The sequence below is a fragment of the Cervus canadensis genome, chromosome 25 (assembly GCF_019320065.1).
Source record: "Cervus canadensis isolate Bull #8, Minnesota chromosome 25, ASM1932006v1, whole genome shotgun sequence".
NCBI classification, from domain to species: domain Eukaryota; kingdom Metazoa; phylum Chordata; class Mammalia; order Artiodactyla; family Cervidae; genus Cervus; species Cervus canadensis.
The window spans coordinates 6,402,331-6,425,088 of record NC_057410.1 but is presented as its reverse complement, the minus strand read 5'-3'; the positions used below and the strand labels follow the sequence as shown (position 1 = coordinate 6,425,088).

Here is a 22,758-nt window from a genome sequence, read left to right as displayed (position 1 = left end):
AAGCTGCAAAATGTACTCATAACAATTATCTGCTGTCATAACTTTTAAAGAGTGACACTATAGACTTTGTCTTCTAAATAGTCCTACTCCTCTTAAAATTATTCTTCTGCATGAAGCCCATTATGGGTTGTAAATCTGTCAATCTGAAATCAAGTCGACCACATTCACAAATTTAAAGAAACATATTTTCAGACCAATAAGTTTGACACTAAAAGGACAAGATTTAACAATAATATTGGGCTTCCCTGGTGTCTTAGTGGGTCAAGAATCCACCCGCAATGTCGGATAACTGGGTTTGATCCCTGGGTTGGGAAGATCCCCTTGAGGAGGGAAAGGCAACTCACTTCAGTATTCTGGCCTAGATAATTCGATGGACTGTATAGTCAGTCCATGGGGTCGCAAAGAGTCGGACATGACTGAGCGACTTTCAAAAAAAGAAAAAAATAACAGACACATCTAACAAAAAGGCACACAGAGTTTGCAAACTAAATGATGGTATCAAAAGAAAGCTAAACTAATATTTTTAATTCTGAGAAAAAGACAAAATAAAAAATGAATATCAAACTCAGGTAAAAAAGAACAATAGATAAAAGAAGAGCTACCCGTTTTAAATATAAATGCAACTAATAAGCAAAATACCTAATAAAACTGTTAGATGAAACAGATAAATCAACATTTTAGTAGTAGTCCTGACAAATTTATCTTAGAAAAAGAATGAACATCAAAAATAACCAGAAATAGTAATGATTTAAATACAACTAATAAGTAACTGTAATAGAAATAGAGAACTCTATGTTTGAATGGGGAATACATACGCTTTTAAAGTACATAAACATTTAAGGAGCAGACAATGTATTAAGCTACATGAAAGCCTTAATAAACTCCTACGTTTAATATAGATAATGGCACTAGTTGCTATAAAATAAAATTAAGAAAAAAAAGGAGAGCTTTACAAAAAACATATACTTGAAAAAGCATATGAGATAATCTTGTGATATTCAGAAAATTATAAGGGAAACAAAAACATACACAGAATTGAAAGATAAAGAAGACTACATTTAAAAATTTATGCAATAGTGATGAAGAAGTATTTAAAGGAAAACTTATAGCTTTAATTATAGCCTTCAACAGAGGGAAAAGAAGGAAAACAAAGTTAAGCATGCAACCCAAGAAACCGAAGAAAGAATAAAAGAGCAAACTCAAAGTAACAAGAGAAAAAAATCAACAAGACAGAATACATACCATGTATAACAAAAAGAAGAACATAATAAAATAGAAAGCCTAATTCTTTGAAAAGACAGAAAAGAACAAGGGACAAAAATATAGCATAAGAGTATTATAAACAACTATTCTCAAATAAATTTGGAAATACACATTTTAAGAAAAATGGAGGATGTCAATATGTACACATTCTGGAAAAAAATCAATAAACATGACATAAATAGAATAATTTATGGCTCTGAAGTTCAGATAATTTTATTGGATGAATTCTACTAAACTTTAATGACTGACTAATTCTTATATTATACTAGCTGCAACAGGAAACATAAAAATGGTAAAGTGTCCTAGCCTGTTTCATTAGACTAGGTAGTAATCTTGATTCCAAACTCAGACTTAAATTGAAGTGGGGAAAACCACTAGACCATTGATATGACCTAAATCAAATCCCTTATGATTATACAGTGGAAGTGAGAAATAGATTTAAGGGACTAGACCTGATAGACAGGGTGCCTGATGAACTATGGACGGAGGTTCGTGACACTGTGCAGGAGACAGGGACCAAGACCACCCCTGAGAAAAAGAAATGCAAAAAAACAAAATGGCTGTCTGAGGAGGCCTTACAAATAGTTGTGAAAAGAAGAGAAGCAAAAAGCAAAGGAGAAAAGGAAAGATATACCCATGTGAATGTAGGGTTCCAAAAAATAGCAAGGAGAGATAAGAAAGCCTTCCTCAGCGATCAATGCAAAGAAATAAGAGGAAAACAATAGATGGGAAAGACTAGAGATCTCTTCAAGAAAATCAGAGATACCAAGGGAACATTTAATACAAAGATAGGCTCAATAAAGGACAGAAATGAAAAAAAAAAAAAGAAAAAAAAAAAAAAAGGACAGAAAGGTATGGACCTAACAGAAGCAGAGGACATCAAGAGGTGGCAAGAATACACAGAAGAACTATACAAAAAAGTTCTTCACAACACAGATAACCATGATGGCGTGATCCCTCACCTAGAGCCAGACATCCTGGAAAGTGAAGTCAAGTGGGATTTAGGAAGCATCACTACAAACAAAGCTAGTGGAGGTGATGGAATTCCAGTTGAGCTATTTCAAATCCTAAAAGATGATGCTGTGAAAGTGCTGCACTCAATATGCCAGCAAATTTGGAAAACTCAGCAGTGGCCACAGGACTGGAAAGGGTCAGTTTTCATTCCAATCCCAAAGAAAGCTCAAACTACCGCACGATCACACTCATCTCACGCTAGTAAAGCAATGCTCAAAATTCTCCAAGCCAGGCTTCAGCAATACGTGAACCGTGAACTTCCAGATGTTCAAGCTGGTTTTAGAAAAGGCAGAGGAACCAGAGATCAAATTGCCAACATCCACTGGATCATCAAAAAAGCAAGAGAGTTCCAGAATAACATCTATTTCTGCTTTATTGACTATGCCAAAGCCTTTGACTGTGTGGGTCACAATAAACTGTGGAAAGTTCTGAAAGAGACAGGAATATCAGACCACCTGACCTGCCTCTTGAGAAACCTGTATGCAGGTCAGGAAGCAACAGTTAGAACTGGACATGGAACTACAGACTGGTTCCAAATAGGAAAAGGAGTACATCAAGGCTATATATTGGCACCCTGCTTATTTAACTTATATGCAGAGCACATCATGAGAAATGATGGGCTGGAAGAATCACAAGCTGGTATCAAGATTGCTGGGAGAAATATCAATAACTTCAGATATGCAGATGACACCACCCTTATGGCAGAAAGTGAAGAGGAACTAAAAAGCCTCTGGATGAAAGTGAAAGAGGACAGTGAAAAAGTTGGCTCAAAGCTCAACATTCAGAAAACTAAGATCATGGCATCCGGTCTCATCACTTCATGGCAAATAGACGGGGAAACAGTGGCTGATTTTATTTTTTTGGGCTCCAAAATCACTGTAGATGGTGATTGCAGCCATGAAATTAAAAGATGCTGACTCCTTGGTAGAAAAGTTATGACTAACCTAGATAGCATATTAAAAAGCAGAGACATTACTTTGCCAACAAAGGTCCGTCTGGTCAAGGCTATGGTTTTTCCAGTGGTCATGTATGGATGTGAGAGTTGGACTGTGAAGAAAGCTGAGCACTGAAGAATTGATGCTTTTGAACTGTGGTGTTGGAGAAGACTCTTGAGAGTCCCTTGGACTGCAAGGAGATCCAACCAGTCCATCCTAAAGGAGATCAGTCCTGGGTGTTCATTGGAAGGACTGATGTTGAAGCCGAAATGCCAATATTTTGGCCACCTGATGCGAAGAGCTGACTCATTTGAAAAGACCCTGATGTCGGGAAAGACTGAAGGCAGGAGAAGAAGGGGACGACAGAGGATGAGATGGTTAGATGGCATCACCGACTCAATGGACATGAGTTTGGGTAAACTCCAGGAGCTGGTGATAAACAGGGAGGCCTGGCGTGTTGCAGTTCTTGGGGTCGCAAAGAGTCAGACATGACTGAGCGACTGAACTGAAACTGAAAGTAAGAACAATTTAGAAAAAAAACAACTATAATATCATTTCACACATGAATTAAATTTTACTTAATCCTAAGCAAAACCAGCTAACCAAATCCAACTGAGTATATGAGAAAATATTTAATGAATAGGATTTACCCCAGAATGCAATGATGGTTCTTCAGAAAAACTTATCAACTGGAGAGCACAGATTGGTATCATCATCTTGGAGTGCCATCTCACAGTACTTTACTCCAACCCAGCATCTTACTTCTGGGTGTGTAGCTCAAAGAAATTCTCACATAGGAGACTAAAAACAATGATGTTTATTGTTCTTGAGATGGTAGAAAGTTAAAGTTAATCTGGATGTCCACCATGAAGTGAAAAGAGAAATAAAATATGGTAGATGTAAGTCATGAGTGTGTTCAATGGAAGGACTGATGCTGAAGCTGAAACTCCAATACTTTTGCCACCTCATGCGAAGAGTTGACTCATTGGAAAAGACCCTGATGCTGGGAGGGATTGGGGGCAGGAAGAGAAGGGGACGACAGAGGATGAGATGGCTGGATGGCATCACCGACTCCATGGACATGAGTCTGAGTAAACTCCGGGATATGGTGATGGACAGGGAGGCCTGGTGTACTGCGATTCATGGGGTCGCAAAGAGTCGGACACGCCTCTTTTTGAGCGACTGAACTGAACTGAAGTCATGAGTGGTTAGAAGCAATGAATTAAATTGACATAAAGTTATATGGAGAAGTCTTAAGTGTCAGGAGAGAGGAGTAAAAGCTACAGCAGAGTAACAATCATATAAATTAACAATGATGCATGATTTGTGAGAGCACACACAACAAACACCTTAGAAAGGGAAGGAGAAGGAGAATGGGGAAGGACAGGAGCCCTGAATGGACTAGTGATTTCCCGTGCTTTAACTGAGGAGTATGATTAACTCAAACCTCTTCTCTTAAATGGTAAAAAAAGAAAAAGAGGTTCAAAAGCTGATTCATTCATTAATCAACATCTACTGAGTGACTACTGTATGTAAGACACATCTCACATTTTTCTTTTAAGAAGTAATAAATATTTTAAGGAAAAGAGTCTGGCCTTATTAAACATCATGACTTTAGTAAAAAAGTAAATTATCAACTTACAGTGTCCTCCTCCCATTCCTCCATAGTGGTTGGAAACAGCAATCAAATTATAGCGGCAAGGACCTGCATTTGGATTAATTAGGAATTCTGACATATCCAAATCACTGTTTAAAAAAGAGATGAAGTTAATTATATGCTTTCCCTAAGTGTAATGAAATTCTACTCTTCAGTCAGTGTTGTTTGACTCTCATTTAAATATAATCCTATACACACACACACACACATATATATCTCATTAAAGAAGTTACTAAGAGCCAAATAACTATAAAATAATATAAATATCCTTGAGATTTGAGTGTTTCAGCAAAAATTTTCTTTGGGATTGACAATTTAAAAATTCTCCACTGATCATTTGTATTCAGATTAGTATTTTCATGCTAATGCATTTCTTAGTATATGAGGAAATATAGACATCACCATTTATCATGTGGGTTCTTTTTTAAAGTCGTTTTCAGAAATTATTTAAGCAAAAATTAAGGGATAGTGATGGCTCAGAGGTTAAAGCATCTGCCTGCAACGCGGGAGACCTGGGTTCGATCCCTGGATAGGGAAAATCCCCTGGAGAAGGAACGGCAACCCACTCCAGTATTCCTGCTCGGAGAATCCCATGGACGGAGGAGCCTGGTGGGCTACAAGTCCATGGGGTCCCAGAGAGTCGGACACGACTGAGAGACTTCACTTTCACTTTTCAGGGACAGTGAAAAAAAACTTTCTTAGAAATTTTATCCTAATTTGAATATAAAATATATTTAAATATAACCCTAATATCTATTCTCTGTTTTCCAGGTTTTGATGATCTATGCATCCTAAATGGGCAACATTCTTTGAAATGCAACCAGCTGTTTATAATTTATCACAAACAAAACTGGAATATGACCATTTTATAGTTTATCTTTTTTTATGGTTATTCTTTTTGTATTTGTCTAATTAAAAAGCAATAACAATTGTAAATTGCAAATAGATCTCTAACAGATTTAGCTTATCATTACTTTTGTTTCTTCTTTTACTCATATTTTCAAAATGCTGTATTCTTGAAAAGGTTGATGGCTCATAATTTTGTTTTGCTAAAGAGAAAATAAGCATTTTTATTCTATAATTGCAAAACATTTTCAATTTTAAATTTATAAACATGGATTAGAATAAGCAATCCAGAGAGTGTTTTCAGTATTACACCATCTATTTCCTTCTAGTCACCTCTGCACGCATATACAACACCTGCCTTCAGTATTTCTTTACTTACAAACTGTAGTAAGTAAATCTGGTATACCAATATTATGAAATATGAAAGAATACTGTCAATGATTTTTTCAGGAAAATGGGAGAGCAGCATGGTCTTTTTACAAAATAGGGTGTAATGAAGTCCTTCCTGGACTCCATGAATGAAGATACATTATTCCCTTTTTGTCCATCTGAATTCTCAATGATTTTAATGAAAGAACAAAAAAAGACTACTGATATGTTGTCTGTAGACTTCTTTATATATTTTTACAAATAGGATGACTTACTCTGGACACTGAAATAAGAAAACCAAAAGATGACAATAGGAATGACTTACTACTATACTGCATCATCTGCCTTGTAAACAATTCCACTATTCAGTTTTCACATTAGTCTTTTTAAAACTACATTTAAGAATAATGAGGATTAATGATGAAAACAAAATCACTAAGAGCCCATGAAGTATCTTAGATTTACAAACAGGGCCAGTGAACTCAAAAGATAATGTAACATAAAATGAGTTTTACTTCTTTTTTTTTTTAATGTATTTTCTCTTTGTCTTTTGAAAGATCTCTTAAGAAAAGCAATAAAAATTGTTACTAATCCATACAAATTGCTAGAACAACCCAAAAAGTACACTCAAAAACTGAAACTGGATCTAAAACAAAACAAATGAACAAATATAACACAACAGAAACAGACTCACAGACAGAGAACAATCTTGACGTTGCCAAAGGGGAAGACGGGTGGGGGATGGGTAAATAGGTGAAAAGGATTCAGATACACGATAAGTCAAAAGGACTTAATGTATAGCACAGAAAATACAGTTAATATTGTAGTAACTTTATATGCTGTGTAATGAATAAAAATATCAAATCACTATACCACACCTGAAATCACATAATATTTAAAGTCAACTACGTGTAAAAATAAATTAAAAAACACCTATAATTTGGGAGTGATGCTAAAAAAAGTTAGAGGTGCCCAAGGTTTATTAAGCTCAATCAGAACTTACTTGATAGGAAAATCAACTAAGGTATCCAACTTGTCTCTCATGTATCGACTATAAGAAAATCGCTTGAGATGTACCACAAGTACTGGAGGCAGAGACCATAAATCCAATTTCTTTGTGGCTTGCTGATGTTCTTTACAATTGGGACAATACCTAAATATATAAAGAAATATTTAAAGCTTATTAGAGACAATGTCAGAGGTAATATTAGGTAATGTCTAATATGTAACAGACTGACAGGAACTTGTTATTTTTAATCATCAATACATTTTTCAAATAGATCTAACTATTGAAAGTGAGTATGTAAATAAGTATTCAAAGAAATAACGAGGGCTAGATTATTTACATTTTAGTAAGCTAAAAAAAACATGGATGTAGCAAAACTGTGCTGAAATAAAGGTATTAGAAAAATCTTGAGACTTTCTGGACTCAAATTAGTAACAACACAAAATATATTGTGATTTTCCTAAAAAAACTTCTGTTGGAATACCTCCACAGCTAAAAGTTCCTGGAAAAATGTAACTAAAATGAATTATTCATAGTAAAATGGCTATTATGGAAAATATACTAAAACGAGATTAAAGTTTAACATTAATATACTTTTAAAGACATTTCATTCCTCTTATATATTATAACATATAAACAAATGCTTATTGTTTAAAATATCAAAGGGAATTTAACTATTACTTTTTCAATTTGATGTAGCACATACCTCAGTATATATCCTTAAAAAATAATTAGAAACAATTATTTAATTTTGTCTCTTACCAGGGATCTTCAGCACCTAGCTTTTCTTTTGTTGTAAAAAGCTCAATGCAATCTTTTAATTTCACAAAGGGTTTTTTAGGAGGTTTGTATTCCACACTTTCATGTTTTTCAAAATCCTAAAGAGAAGTATTTCTTGAGTTAAGAAAACAAATGAAACAAAACTCATTTTAGTGATATCATATTACTATGAATAGTCATGAAAAACTCCTAAATGTTCTCAAATAAATCAAAAGCTTATTTCAGCTGAGATTTACAGTACTTCTAACATTTTCTGTATACACACCTATACAGACAATCAGAAAGTTTAATAGTCAAGTCAGCAGGTTCAAACAAGATGAACCTTTTCTCTTTTAACACATAACCACTTCTAAAATTGCAAAATAAACATATTTGGTAGAAGAAAAAGAGTGTAACAAAACAGTGTGATCAATATGAAAGAGAGAAAGAAGGAATGAGCAATGACTTACCTCAGCAGCATTTTCATCAAAATATCTTTTTTTCAAATCAGGATCCCAATCCAAAGCAAGAAAAGACCTTTCTAAGGTGGAAAACATATTTTTTTTCTTTAAGATTTAATATGCGATATTAAGAGTTAATATATTTTAAGATATAAAATAATACATTTTAAGATATATAGCAGAATAGAGATTGCTGTACTAGGTGATCAGGGTACTTTGCTGTTTCCAAGCCATTAAAATATTTTAAAGAAGATACAAAACTTAAGCATAAGTCCAATCTTCATTTAATAAACATTGACGTGTTTTAGTATACTTAGAAATGAAGACTTTTCATTTAAACATGTAGATAGGTAAGTAAATGTTAATTCTCAGGACAGTGTTGAATTTCAAAGTTTCACCTCAAAAAACAAACAAACCAAAATCCCCAACACACTTTGGTCAAATTTAGTGTTTAAGTCATTTTCCACAAATACTTACCATCTAACCTAAGCTGCCTATCGTCAAATCTTATATGCCTGGTATCATCTTTGATGTAGTTGATATCAGTATTGCCTAAGTTGTTGAACTGGAATGTAAACAATCGCTTTTTGTGTCCCGTGAGTTGACCTCTGCAAGTCTCTTCAGTACATAATCCATTTTCAGAATCATTATCGCCTCCAACTGAATCTTCAGACTGACTATTCTCATTCTCGGAGGGCAGTTCTTGATCCTGGCTGGATTCATCATCTGGCTCATCTGTTTCCATTTCACCTAGTATTAGATAGTAGAAATCTTTATACAAAACCAATGCTACATTATTAATACTTATTGATATGAACATTTCCCCCCCCAGGCTTGCAGATATTGTTAAGTTCCTTAATCCTCATCCTCTTACTTTCCCTCTGCAGCAGTTTAACCCCAGAGAAAATTTCACAATGTAATACGCAAGTCTTACTCGGTGAGCCTTCCTCATGGATGCCGTTCGGGCCATTCCCGTTAATGTTTTGGTCCTTACAGCAGTGCAGGGATCCTTCAGAGTCTTCAGTGTCAGAAGATATTTTGACGTATCGGCTGAAGTAAAATCAGAAATCAAACAAGTTCAGTTCTATTAAGATAAAAACTTATAAAAGTTTTCCATTCTTTCAATAAAACAAAACTTTTATTGCACTTAACAATGATCATTTAGTGGATTCAATGATAAATTCAGACTCAAGGTATGGTACCTTAATCATCTGTGTTTGGCTGTCTTAAAAAAAATAATTTGCTACTTCTAGGATTTTAACGTCTTCCTCTTTCATGTTAAAAGTTTGTGGAAAATAATTTCATAAAATTATTTTCTAAAGATCCTCATTTAGATGATATATATATAGTATGGCTAAGATCACTTACAGATTGTAATGTGATCTTTATGTATGGGTTATCGGACTATAATGATTAAAACAGGTGTGCAAGAAAGAATACTAAATGTGTCAGTTATAACAGATAAAAGAAAGGGAGTAAATGTCATTCTTGATTACTTTAATTCAAATCAAGGTTCAATTCAAAAAGGTGTTGCCTTACAAAAGAAAGAACCATAAAAGCTTATCCTTTTAAATAAAACTATTTATTATTATGAGTTCTTGTTATCAGTATGAGCACTGTGTAAAAAGAAATGAAGCATAAGACGTTTGCTATGATTTCAAAGTGCATACATGATAAACTATTTTCTTCCAACTATAAACTTTTGGTGTAAAACAACTAAGAGAATTTATGCTTCCTCTATTTGAAATTATCTCAGTGAAGTGTTTCACATGATCAAGAAACTGGATTAGCCTATAATTTGATTTCTTACACTGCTACCTGTCTAAACAAAGCTAAGATAATATAGATGACTAGTTATATTCTGATAGTACCTTACATGTTTACTTTTATTAGCTAGTTAATATTTTATTTTGTTAATATAGAACTGTTTGGCACTTACCACATTCTCACAAGCAAAAGATTATAGAGTTTATCTTCAGTATTGTTTCGTGGAACAGCCATAAGAAAAGGCTGACCAAAAAGTGAAGAACCAGTATGGTGGGTGTAACTTGAGTGTCTAAATTTTTCTCTCAGGCAAACAGGAATAATCACATGCTCTGTATCTTCTGTCCTATTTATGTTAATCTCAAACCTGCAAGGATAAAACTGACTATAAACTTTGAAAATTTTATGATACTTCCTTTCAATTTTTTCTCAAGAAATATTTGTGCAATGAATTTCATACTTACACATAAATATCATCCCGTTCCATAATACTACTAAGATTTTCATCCATTGCAAATATTCTGTGAAATCTATGATTGTATATATCAGTAACTATCATCTAAAAGGAAATAAATTTCTATTAAGCAGGGTTTACAACAGTGAAAAACTACACTCCAGCTTACATACTTTAAACCCAGAAACATCCTACCTTATCTGCAGGTACTCCTGACAAGAGAGACAGTGCTGTACAAAGATCAAGTATGTTTCCAATTTTGGGGACAACCACTTTGTACTAAAAAACAAAAAAGAAAATTGCAATGACTTTATTACTTTGGAAAAAATACTCACTAGTTTAGACTAACCTTCTGGTTGCTTCCTCACATTCACTTGGCATCTGGCCCACAGTGTCTGTCTCCAATCTTGCCATTGTCCTGGGTGACAAAGTCCACGTGGACAGTTTATCTTAGCCTTATTATTCCTTCACTGCTCAATTCAAAGGCCTACACTTGCATTTAACTGTGGTTCACTTCTCAGACCTTGCCATCTCCTTTTCCTTAAACTCTTAACTGTCTAAACACTAGTTGCTTTTCCTGGAAACCCATTCTTTCCTATTCTTGGCTTGCATTGATATACCTAGTCCTTTTAACTCACTTTTTTCCACTGGCTCCTTACTATCTCCATGCCCTTCCATCCCCATGATTCACCCCTTCAACTATTTCATTGCAAAAACTTTAACTACCTTTATTTTTCAGCTATTCAATTTTAATCTTGCTATACGTTCTTAGAGTTGTTTAGATATGCTGGAGTAAACTGCCCAACTTTATAGACTGGGTGTACTACAAACTCACAGTGCCCAATCTCAACTGATCCTTCAACACTAGCCAGGAATTCTTCTGTGTCTCCTTTATTTGCTTATTCTTATTTCTCTCAATAACTATTTAAAATCGTCACCACTTCTTAGGCTTCTTATTTCACCACTACTCCTCTCACTATCAGCGGAATACCTATTTGAGTGAGAAAACAGTCTAGGTGATAGGAAAATCTCCAACTTACTGTTTCCCCTGTAAACTTGAGTCTAAAAAGTCTTTTTCTCTGTCTCTTTTGATACAAGGAAAGAGAATCAGCTGATACTCTTCCCATTCTACTGCTGCTGCTGCTGCTGCTAAACTGCTTCAGTCGTGTCTGACTCTGTGACCCCATAGAGGGCAGCCCACCAGGCTCCCCCGTCCCTGGGATTCTCCAGGCAAGAACAGTGGAGTGGGTTGCTATTTCCCATTCTACAAGTACTTAAAAAGATGGAAACAATTAAAAAAAAAAAAAAAAAAGGCTAACCCTGGCATCTATATATTCTCTTCTGACTCCTCGAGAACATAAACTCAGCAATTATCCTTTATTTCATTTTATCTTGGTGGCTCAGACAGTAAAAAATCCACCTGAAATGTAGGAGACCCAGGTTCTATCCCTGGGATGGGAAGATTTCCTGGAGAAGGGAATGGCTACCCACTCCAGTATTCTTGCCTGGAGAATTCCATGGACAGAGGAGTCTGGTGGGCTATACAGTCCATGGGGCTGCGAAGAGTTGGACACAACTGAGCGACTAACACTTTCACTTTACTTTTGACCTCTTATAAAATCAGAAATGTCTCAAAAAACAAAACCATCTCTCATTGCTTTTTAATAATTCTCCATCAATTATCTCCCTTTCTCTTCTGCTTACAAATAGCCTTTTAACTTATCTCCCATTCACTTATTAATCCACTCTTGGCTTTTGTCCTCACCTCTTTAACCGGTGATCAAGGCTGTCAATACTACCATTTAACCAAGTCTTTATCGGTCTTTATTTTATTATCTCTCTGTAGTAAGACTGCTGACCACTGCCTCCTTCAAAATCTTCCTTTCCCTACAACACTACTACATCTTATTCTTTTCTAATGCCTTGGTCAAATCTTCTTTTGAGGGAAGAACTAACCCTCTAGTGTAATCGTTCAGGCTTTTATCTTTAGCATTCTTGATTCTATATGCTCTCCTTAGATTAGGTGACAATATATCCCAGTTTGCTTTGGCCAGTCCTGGGTTAACCTGATGTCCTGGAATAATTATTAATATGGCCCTTTTCATTTTTCAAATTGTTCTGGTTTAGATGATCAATTAGGTGATCTCATCCTTCTAAGACATTCCCTACCATCTTCATAGAGCTCACCACCCAATTTCTCTCTCAAGCACAGAGCTCTCTCCTCTAGTCTACACACACAAAGTCAATGCTTATTGACACTTCTCCCAATTTTCCTGATGATTCTCAATTTGTCCAATACAAAACACAAATTTAAGTCATGTTAACTCAACATATCCAATACTAAATTAGGCTTCTTCTTAAAACTTTCTTCCTGTATCTTCCAGTAAAACAAAGAGTACCATTCTCCTCAGTTTTCCAATCCCATAATATACTTTCAAGTCCTATATTCAACTGGCTCTTCTACCTGCCTGCCATCCTGATACTTAGCTTAAGAGTCCAAGCCCTTGTCATCTGTCATCTCATCAGTATAAAAAAACTTAATCTTAGTACATCTGATCTAAGCCTCTCCAATCCAATCTTTGCACTAGCCAGTGTTCTTTCTGAAACATAAATCTGGCCACACAATGGCTTTACTTCGTAAGCTTTAACGGCTCCTTTAGTCTTCAGGATGAAGTCCAAGCTTTCTGTGATAGGGCATCAAGCTTCTTTGTGGTCTAGCCTCTGTCTACCGTATCATCTACCTGTAGCTCCAGAAGTGGGCCCTGCTCTCTTTTGCCTCACCCTCTCTCTGTGTGTGCCACTCTCTTGGTATTTATTCCCAATTTTCACGTGCTTAAATCCTAACCATCCTTCAGGATTCAGCACAGGCGTCACTGCCAGTTCAGGTAGGTTACTCCTTCTGTATGCTCCTCGAGCGCCCTGTCAGAGAACTCTTCACACTGTTATGACAAACTTCTTGAGAAGAAGGACAAGAAATACCTTTGTACATCCAGCACCTTGCATAGTATGTGAGTTCAATATATAATACATATTCAAAGCAATTACTAACGACCTTCTTAATTTTTTTTTTCTTTTTTTTATTTTATTTTTTTTTATTCTTTGAATCAGCCATGGATTTACATGTATTCCCAATCCCGATCCGCCCTCTCCACCCGATTCCTCTGGGTCTTCCCAGTGCACCAGGCCCGAGCACTTGTCTCATGCATCCCACCTGGGCTGGGGATCTGTTTCACCATAGATAGTATACATGCTGTTCTTTTGAAATATCCCACCCTCACCTTCTCCCCCAGAGTTCAAAAGTCTGTTCTGTATTTCTGTGTCTCTTTTTCTGTTTTGCATATAGGGTTATCGTTATCACCTTTCTAAATTCCATATATATGTGTTAGTATGCTGTAATGTTCTTTATCTTTCTGGCTTACTTCACTCTGTATAATGGGCTCCAGCTTCATCCATCTCATTAGGACTGGTTCAAATGAATTCTTTTTAATGGCTGAGTAATATTCCATGGTGTATATGTACCACAGCTTCCTTATCCATTCATCTGCTGATGGGCATCTAGGTTGCTTCCATGTCCTGGCTATTATAAACAGTGCTGCGATGAACATTGGGGTGCACGTGTCTCTTTCAGATCTGGTTTCCTCAGTGTGTATGCCCAGAAGTGGGATTGCTGGGTCATATGGCAGTTCTATTTCCAGTTTTTTAAGAAATCTCCACACTGTTTTCAATAGCGGCTGTACTAGTTTGCATTCCCACCAACAGTGTAAGAGGGTTCCCTTTTCTCCACAACCTCTCCAGCATTTATTGCTTGTAGACTTTTGGATAGCAGCCATCCTGACTGGCGTGTAATGGTACCTCATTGTGGTTTTGATTTGCATTTCTCTAATAATGAGTGATGTTGAGCACCTTTTCATGTGTTTGTTAGCCATCTGTATGTCTTCTTTGGAGAAATGTCTGTTTAGTTCTTTGGCCCATTTTTTGATTGGGTCATTTATTTTTCTGGAATTGAGCTTCAGGAGTTGCTTGTATATTTTTGAGATTAATCCTTTGTCTGTTTCTTCATTTGCTATTATTTTCTCCCAATCTGAGGGCTGTCTTTTCACCTTACTTATAGTTTCCTTTGTAGTGCAAAAGCTTTTAAGTTTCATTAGGTCCCATTTGTTTATTTTTGCTTTTATTTCCAATATTCTGGGAGGTGGGTCATAGAGGATCTTGCTGTGATTTATGTCGGAGAGTGTTTTGCCGATGTTCTCCTCTAGGAGTTTTATAGTTTCTGGTCTTACATTTAGATCTTTAATCCATTTTGAGTTTATTTTTGTGTATGGTGTTAGAAAGTGTTCTAGTTTCATTCTTTTACAAGTGGTTGACCAGTTTTCCCAGCACCACTTGTTAAAGAGACCTTCTTAATTTAAATCAACTTCAGTGATGGGAAAACTCATCAGATGGGCTAACCAAGCTAACTCCTTTTTCTCTAGAGCCTATGTCCCCACTTTCTATCCCCCCGCCCTGTGAGGATGCATCTGAGGAGGCATGCATCTGTAAGTGAGGAAGACAGTCAGCATCAGAAACCACCAAGCTGGTTCTCTATTCTTCCATTTCCGGCCTCAAGAACTGCGGGAAAATAAATTTCTGTTATGTCACTCAGTCTATGGTATTTCATTATGGTGGCCTGAGCAGACTAATATAACTAATACACTCTAATAAACTGCAATTCTGGCTGGAACCTATACTAGGATTTTAGTAAACAATTTTTTAAAGGATGAACTATGTTTACTTTGTTTACTAGAGCTTTATACTCAGAAAGTACCCAATACATATTTGAATGAATAAAATTTTTGAACACTTCTAAGTCATGAGGGTTGGGAATAAAAAGATTTCCAAAGTTCTTTTCTTCGAAGAATTCACGGTCTAGGGGACAAAATTTAAAATAAACCAAAGGTCATAAAAAAATTTGTTAAGTGTTATAATATTTTATTAGGGTAGGTCAAATATCAGAAAAGGATTAACTGATTAAGAAAGGGAAAATATGTAGTGCTTTGCTTCATAAAATGTAAAACAACCCAATTATAACAATAGGGAATGGAATCAGGCAGACAATAGATATTAAAGTCTACCACAGGGCTCTTGCAGAGAATAAAGTTCTATTCTTGTGTAGACTAACCAAACTATTAAGAGATCAGAGCATTACTGAAGCAAGTATTTTTACCCTAACTAAATTTCCACTTCTCTTCCAAGTTCTTAAAATGCTTAAATATTACAAGTATTTAAAATATACCATTATCTTATCATATCATAAATCAAAATGTACAGCAAATATTAGACCCACTTCCAATACCCAGTAGGAAGAAAACTACAATGAACATTAAAGAAAGTTCCATTTGGAAAACTGGATAAATAATACTATATTATTAATCTTTGTAAGCTAATATTCCTAACAATATTGTAAAATCAAACCACCTTTCATTTTTTCTTTGATAAGAAAATGCCTTTGAAAATTTTGCTTTTTACATGACGAGTTGTACTAATTTTGAAAGTATTCAGTGTATAAAAATCTCTTACACAAAAAAGTTTATCACTGAATTGTACTTAAGGCATAAGGACTCAGCACTAATTTTTCATAAAAATAACAAATGCAAAGAAAAGAATCATTACTTACCTGCATAGGTTTGGTAAGTGGATCCATTCTAACTAAATAAACTTCCAAGGTACGTTCCTTCTTCATGGGCAATGGAAGTGTCAAGTAACAAAAAGGATCAAATGTTACTGAAATCTTAGCACATTCGGGACAAACTAAAGTTGATTTAAAAAGGCCATGAAATATATCTACTATGATAGAATCATTTCTTTTTAAATGGTTTTCCCAGGCTTCTTCAGCAACTACCTATAAGGAAAACAGACACATATTACACAGAGATATCACAGTATTGTAATAATGTGACAATAACATGGTTAAATTTACCTTATCTGGTCTTCCATCAGCATCTTTTAATTGTATATATGGTTTTTTCCTAATTCTATTCAAATCCTCATGTAGTCCATCTAATAGGAAAGCTAATAGTTCTTGACAGTCCTGCTGCTGGTATCCAGAGAACTGAGGTGCAAAACGTCCTACCTGTGTCTGTAAGAAAAGCAAAACTATAAAATCAGTTCTAGGGACTTAAAAAATATATAGTCGATATTCCATATTTGTGAATTCATCTACTTGCTAAAATTTATTTGTAATCCTGAAATCAACCTGTGGCACTTTTCCAGTAATTTGCAGATACGAAAATTACATATGGATAAATACACATAAATACATATCTAAAAATATTTTAATAATGATAACTATTCTGTAAAATAGAAAAGAACTATTGACCTGAGGAAAGAACAATGAGAAAACATTGCAGTTTTGTACAAAGAACTGGGAAACACTAAAGATTTGCTCTTAGTGGAAGCAATTCCATGAACAGAGGAAGCTTGGTGGGCTACAGTCCATGGGGTCGCAAAGCGTCGAATATGACTGAGCTCACACACACACACAGACTTAAAATTTAGTAATATTTTTGGGTCACTTCAAAACTACAGTGCTCTCATTCAGCTCCTGTGTTTAAAGAGGATAAATCTCGTAGAGACAAAAGGAATATTCATGCTCATATATAATTTTTCTAGCCACTGCAGTGCTAAGTATTTTTTTGATGAGACTGAAAAGAAATGTGAAAGAAAAAAGTCAGGTTTCAAGGACCTATTTACAATGTAAGTTTAAATGAGAACATCTCGTAAAATGAAAATAACTGGAATTATGGATAAAGGCTGAGGAATGATTTGTCTAAACCAGCTGGTCCAAAGTTTGGAAAGTTAAGGAACAAATGCAGGAGTTTTTCTGCTTTGTTGCTATTTATTTTTAAAGAGCTAGCATACAGTTAATAAAATGTTGCCCAGTCGATTTCCTATAAGAAAATCATTTAAGTTGTATAAAAAGTGATTGAAAACTGCTGGGAAGAGCTCCTGGAGGAGGAAATGGCAACCCAATCCAGTATTCTTGCCTGGAGAATCCCATGGACAGAGGAGCCTGGCAGGGTACAGTCCATGGGGTCGCAAGAGTCAGACACGACTTAGTGACTAATCTACCACCATCACCATACTCAATATTTAGTGTTTGCTTTGCAGACTAATTTCAGTAATTTTTCAAACTTATGACTCTCAAAATAAGAGTTCTCAGAGCTTAATGACTTGCCCAAATTTAGTCTTTACATTTGTAGAAAATATTTACTTGGGTTTCTTAGAGATATGCTACATTCTAAAGCAATCTGCTGTCTGTCTGTCGTCATTTTGAACCATACCTGTATTTCTCAACTTTTATTTATTTCCTTTACCATCTCCCAGAACTTTTTTTGGATATTTTTTCCCCCAATTATTTTTATTAGTTGGAGGCTAATTACTTTTCAATATTGTAGTGGTTTTTGCCATACATTGACATGAATCAGCCATGGAGTTACATGTGTTCCCCATCCTGAACCTCCCCACCCACCTCCCTCCCCATCCCATCCCTCTGGGTCATCCCAGTGCACCAGCCCCAAGCACTTGTCTCATGCATCCAACCTGGACTGGCGATCTGTTTCACACTTCGTAATATACATGTTTCGATGCTGTTCTCTCAGATCATCCCACCCTCGCCTTCTCCCGTAGAGTCCAAAAGTCTATTCTATACATCTGTGTCTCTTTTTCTGTCTTGCATATAGGGTTATCGTTACCATCTTTCTAAATTCCATATATATGCGTTTGGTGTTTTTCTTTCTGGCTTACTTCACTCTGTATAATGGGCTCCAGTTTCATCCACCTCATTAGAACTGATTCAAATGAATTCTTTTTAATGGCTGAGTAATATTCCATTGTATATATGTACCACAGCTTCCTTATCCATTCGTCTAAAAATATGGAACGCCTCACGAATTTGCGTGTCATCCTTGCACAGGGGCCATGCTAATCTTCTCTGTATCATTCCAATTTTAGTATATGTGCTGCCGAATCGAGCACCTTTTTGGACATTTTAAACTAATTATCTATTCTGTACCCCACCCTGAAAATTTAATACTTTATTTGCTGCATATCTATTTATATGCTGAGTCCCTCTGGAGGGCCACCAACCATTGTAATAGCTATGATTCTTTGCTCTTTTCCCCGAGACTTCTGTCCTCTTGGGGGTGAAAAGGCCTTGATGAAAATGTATTTAAGATACTAACCTTAAAGGCTCTTGGTGTGACATAGCTGAACTTTCCAGACCACATTTGCTTGATCAATTCAGCATAAGATTTAGCTATTTCACCTCTCATTCCTAAGGGATTGTCAAAATTCAGTTCTTCTTGATACTTATCATTCAGGAAATATTCAGTAAGTGGAGGTGTATTGCTCAAACACTGCAAAAAATAAAATATATTTTCAAGTAAAAGAAACCATATATATTAAACATTACAATGCAGAAACAAAGTGATTTTATATATATATATATAAATTTACATTGATGGCCTCTTGCACTAATAAATAACTGATCAAATAAACATTCAAATGATGTACTCAACTATTCATTTCCCAAATTTCAAGTCAATTATTTATAGTAAATGAAAATGCTAATATTTGTTGCTGCAAAACCTATATTAATTTTAACCACAGCAAACTACTGGTTAACTGGGAGCAAAGTTCAGAGTTTTTTTCCTGGCAGAAATTATGGATTGTCTAACCATCCCAGGCATTTGCCAATTAGCCTGCGTAGGAGCTAAAAATTGAGATGGAGCACAAGCAAGAAATGCACTTTAAAGAGGTATTTACTGCTTCCATTGTCAGTTCATCATCATGAAAGAGTAGCCTTCTAAGTTTTCCTTTTGGGTCAAACATTTTCTAGAAGGGACAGTACAGATCAGCTGAGCCTGAGAAAACAAACTTCTATTATGTGAACTCTGGCCAACAGTGTTCTTACTTCCTCCAGCTCTTATTTAATAATACAACAACCCAATTTTACTTTATGGCATGATTAAAATTATGAATAAGTTAATTCTCCAGCTCTGTTCCATTTTGAACAATTTAGGATCTAAAATAAAACAGACAGTGGAAGTACAGTTTTCCCACAATATTTTATCTCAAGCTAAAATAATTTTAAGTTGATAATGCTATATAATGTGACTTCATTTTGAACCCAATATTACTTTATCAATTAGATGTCTAGAGCCATTAAGTAGAATATATAAAGACTGACACAGACATACAGTCATAGAGGTAACTTTTTGGCTGCAGGAAGATATTTGTTTTGGAGTACAGTGACAAAATGCTTTAAGTGAAGTTAGCTGTTTGCATGTAAAGTAGTAGAAACCCATTCATAGTAGAGTTCAGAATTTATATTAATGGAAATAAAAGTTTTTCAAAGCTTGCTTACAACTCATAAGAACTAAGTTAAACAGTCTTGGTAACTATGAAAAATTAAGCCTGCTGAGTTTATGCTGATAACCCGGATGTTATAAACTATATGTCATATACTGTTGGCTAAAACTTAAGCACATTCAATCTTAAAAATAAATCATTGTGTTATATTTTGTGTTTTCAATTAAAAATCAATTTCTGTCTACTCATGTAACCATGATATCTAATTTGGAATTTTCTAATAAAAATAATACTGTGCAAACTGGTAGTCTGGCCCCAACCTCAAGATAAGAGGGAGAACTCTTTATAATATGGAACTTGTTATTACACTATTTTAGACAGTGAAAACAATATCAACAGTCAAAAATTGTTTGAGGTGGGCTACAGAGGTTGTTACTTACATGTCATTTTCAACAGTAAAAAATTTTATGTAGAAAAGAGGCAGGCTACAGTGTAAGATGCAATCAGGGAAGGATTTTTTTTTTCGTACTTTTGCTCTTAACTCCTTTTACATCTCAAACTTCTGTAATCTTACAGGCTTTCTCAGTTTCATTTTCTTTTTATAATATATATTGGTTTTATACCCAGCTTGGAGGTAGGGGCCAGCAACCTAGAATATACCATGACTACACAGGGCATAAATGCCATCACTCAGTAGTAGCATCTGATGGAGGACAAACGGGGCCAACACTAAATTGTCAATGAAGCAAAGTGGAAGTAAGATAGCACTTACAACAATTATAAATTATTTTCAAATCCTTATATTTTATCAGCTCAGGGTTATACTAAGAATGTATAATATTCTACTACTGTGTGCAACAATTATATAAAGAAGCTAACGTTTTACCAAACACTTCAAAGAAATCAAGTTGTGCAAACATGAATAATTCTTGCACTTTGCTTTTACTTAATTATTCATAGTTATCCTTATCTTGCAAAGAGCTGCCAACTATAATTGAAAAATTTTTAGTTTTCCATCCATAGTGATCTTTCTAAAATTTGTCACTAAAATTTAAGACTTGATTATGTCACTTCCTTGCTACAAATCCTTTAATAGCAATTTCAGATTAAAATTTCAAATTCAAAAAGACAGCACCTATTAAAAACTCCCTGGCCCCTTTTTGACTTTCATTTAATCTACCATCTGCTTTGTAACAGGTCTCTACTTGGATTTTTAAAGGGAACACTGCTTATTTTCATAGTGACTCATGCCAGTTTGAAATTGATTATAATTAACTGATAACAAACTAAACAACAAAACACAGTGGTTTCAGTAAATAATTGCCTGTATTTCCTGTTAAGATATCATAAGCAATATATTTATTAAAAATTTATTTTTACATTTTTTTAAAAATTAGAGGATAACTACAACATTGTGTCAGCTTCTGCCATACATGAATCAGCCATAGGCACATAACCTATGTATCCTGAGATAAACCTTATTTTTAAATGTGAACTATTAAGTCCTAAATAGTCCCCCAAAGTATCTTATTTGTTAAAGGTAATGTTTCCAGGAACTCACGACCTTAATTTTTCTAAAAATTTGTACAAATACATACAAACACAGATATTCAATTTTTCTAAGACACAGTCCATAATATTTTAAAAACCGGTATCAGACTTTTCTTCCACCTCTTGAAAATACCATTCTTTTCTCACTCACTGTGAAAATAATGGAGTCATTATATTCTTGAAATAATACAAAAACCAGTTATATATTAAAAGTTCTCTTTTGGTATCAATTTCAAGGTCCAATTGGAAAAGGACTCAAAGAGCTAAAATATTTTCATGTTCCAGGTGATATCAGTATTCAATGCTATCGCTCTGGCAGAAGAAAAGAAGCCTATTTCTTAAATTTGTTCATAATACAATTGATTTGTAATTTATGCAACTCATTACTCAATCTTTTATCATGAGGCTTTCTCGGAAACATAAACACCTTTGACAATTACCAGAAAATTCGATATTGGACTGGCTTCCATTAAGTACAATATTTTAAAGAATATAAGATAAATTTCATTAATATAGTAATAAAAACTATTATTACTAGTTCTAAAGTATATCTCTCAAAGATTCTTCTAATATAAAAAACACCACTTTCCTATCTGTTTGGAAGTGTTCCAAGATAATTCCTTTTCTAGGGATATGAATTCCTATATATGTAGACACAGAAAATGTCCTTATTAACTCATAAGATACTTTACTCCAACAACATAATATAGACTAGAAATCATACAACATATGTTGTGCCTATGTGGATGTATCTCTTATTCTCAATACTTTCTGAACTGGAGAAAACAACAACAACCCGCAAAACCTTCATCCATAACGTACATCATTTTTCTTATAAATTCTCAGTTTATAAAGAACTAAGAATTAAAAAAAAAAACCACAAACCCTGACACTATATATGAATGTATCATAAAAACAAAAAATGATTATATAAACAATATTAGCATGTTATTTTTATGGACATTTATGAGTTTTTCTGACTTTCTACTAGTCATATGACATGCTGAGCTTCACCTCTATTAAATTCATTTGATTTCAACAGCTTGACACTGACTAAATGCCAATACTTCCATAGTTTAAGAACTAGCTCTTACAAATTCACATCAAAATACGAGGTCCAAATATGAAGTAATGTGACTAATCATAAAACACATATCTTAAGCCACATTTTGTTTGTATTATAATTGTATCCAGAATCAGTCCTAATATTGCATAGAATTTTGCCAAATACCATTTTAAAAATGAAGCAATAATCAGACTGAAGAAAAAGATTCTGTATTAGTAGTTTCAATTCTTTTTTTCAGTCCTACCTCTGTTAACTGCTACCAACC

General features: G+C 34.7%; 1 protein-coding gene and 1 non-coding gene across 5 annotated transcripts in view; both read right to left on the bottom strand.

Annotated features, from left to right (window-relative positions):
• USP15 (ubiquitin specific peptidase 15) overlaps positions 1–22,758 on the bottom strand; it is a 125,024-nt gene that overhangs the window by 5,030 nt on the left and 97,236 nt on the right. For all 4 annotated transcript variants that reach the window (XM_043446343.1, XM_043446344.1, XM_043446345.1 and 1 more), the window contains 12 exons: positions 18,748–18,921; positions 16,485–16,643; positions 16,182–16,406; positions 10,724–10,807; positions 10,539–10,633; positions 10,250–10,441; positions 9,245–9,360; positions 8,788–9,060; positions 8,320–8,390; positions 7,853–7,968; positions 7,088–7,237; positions 4,855–4,958 (listed from right to left, as the gene is read on the bottom strand). In XM_043446343.1, the coding sequence (XP_043302278.1) occupies positions 4,855–4,958; positions 7,088–7,237; positions 7,853–7,968; positions 8,320–8,390; positions 8,788–9,060; positions 9,245–9,360; positions 10,250–10,441; positions 10,539–10,633; positions 10,724–10,807; positions 16,182–16,406; positions 16,485–16,643; positions 18,748–18,921 (1,759 nt within the window). The remainder of the gene's footprint in view (positions 1–4,854; positions 4,959–7,087; positions 7,238–7,852; positions 7,969–8,319; positions 8,391–8,787; positions 9,061–9,244; positions 9,361–10,249; positions 10,442–10,538; positions 10,634–10,723; positions 10,808–16,181; positions 16,407–16,484; positions 16,644–18,747; positions 18,922–22,758) is intronic.
• On the bottom strand, positions 18,435–18,541 carry LOC122427899. Its single transcript, XR_006265591.1, has one exon. It is a non-coding gene; the product is annotated as a U6 spliceosomal RNA (small nuclear RNA).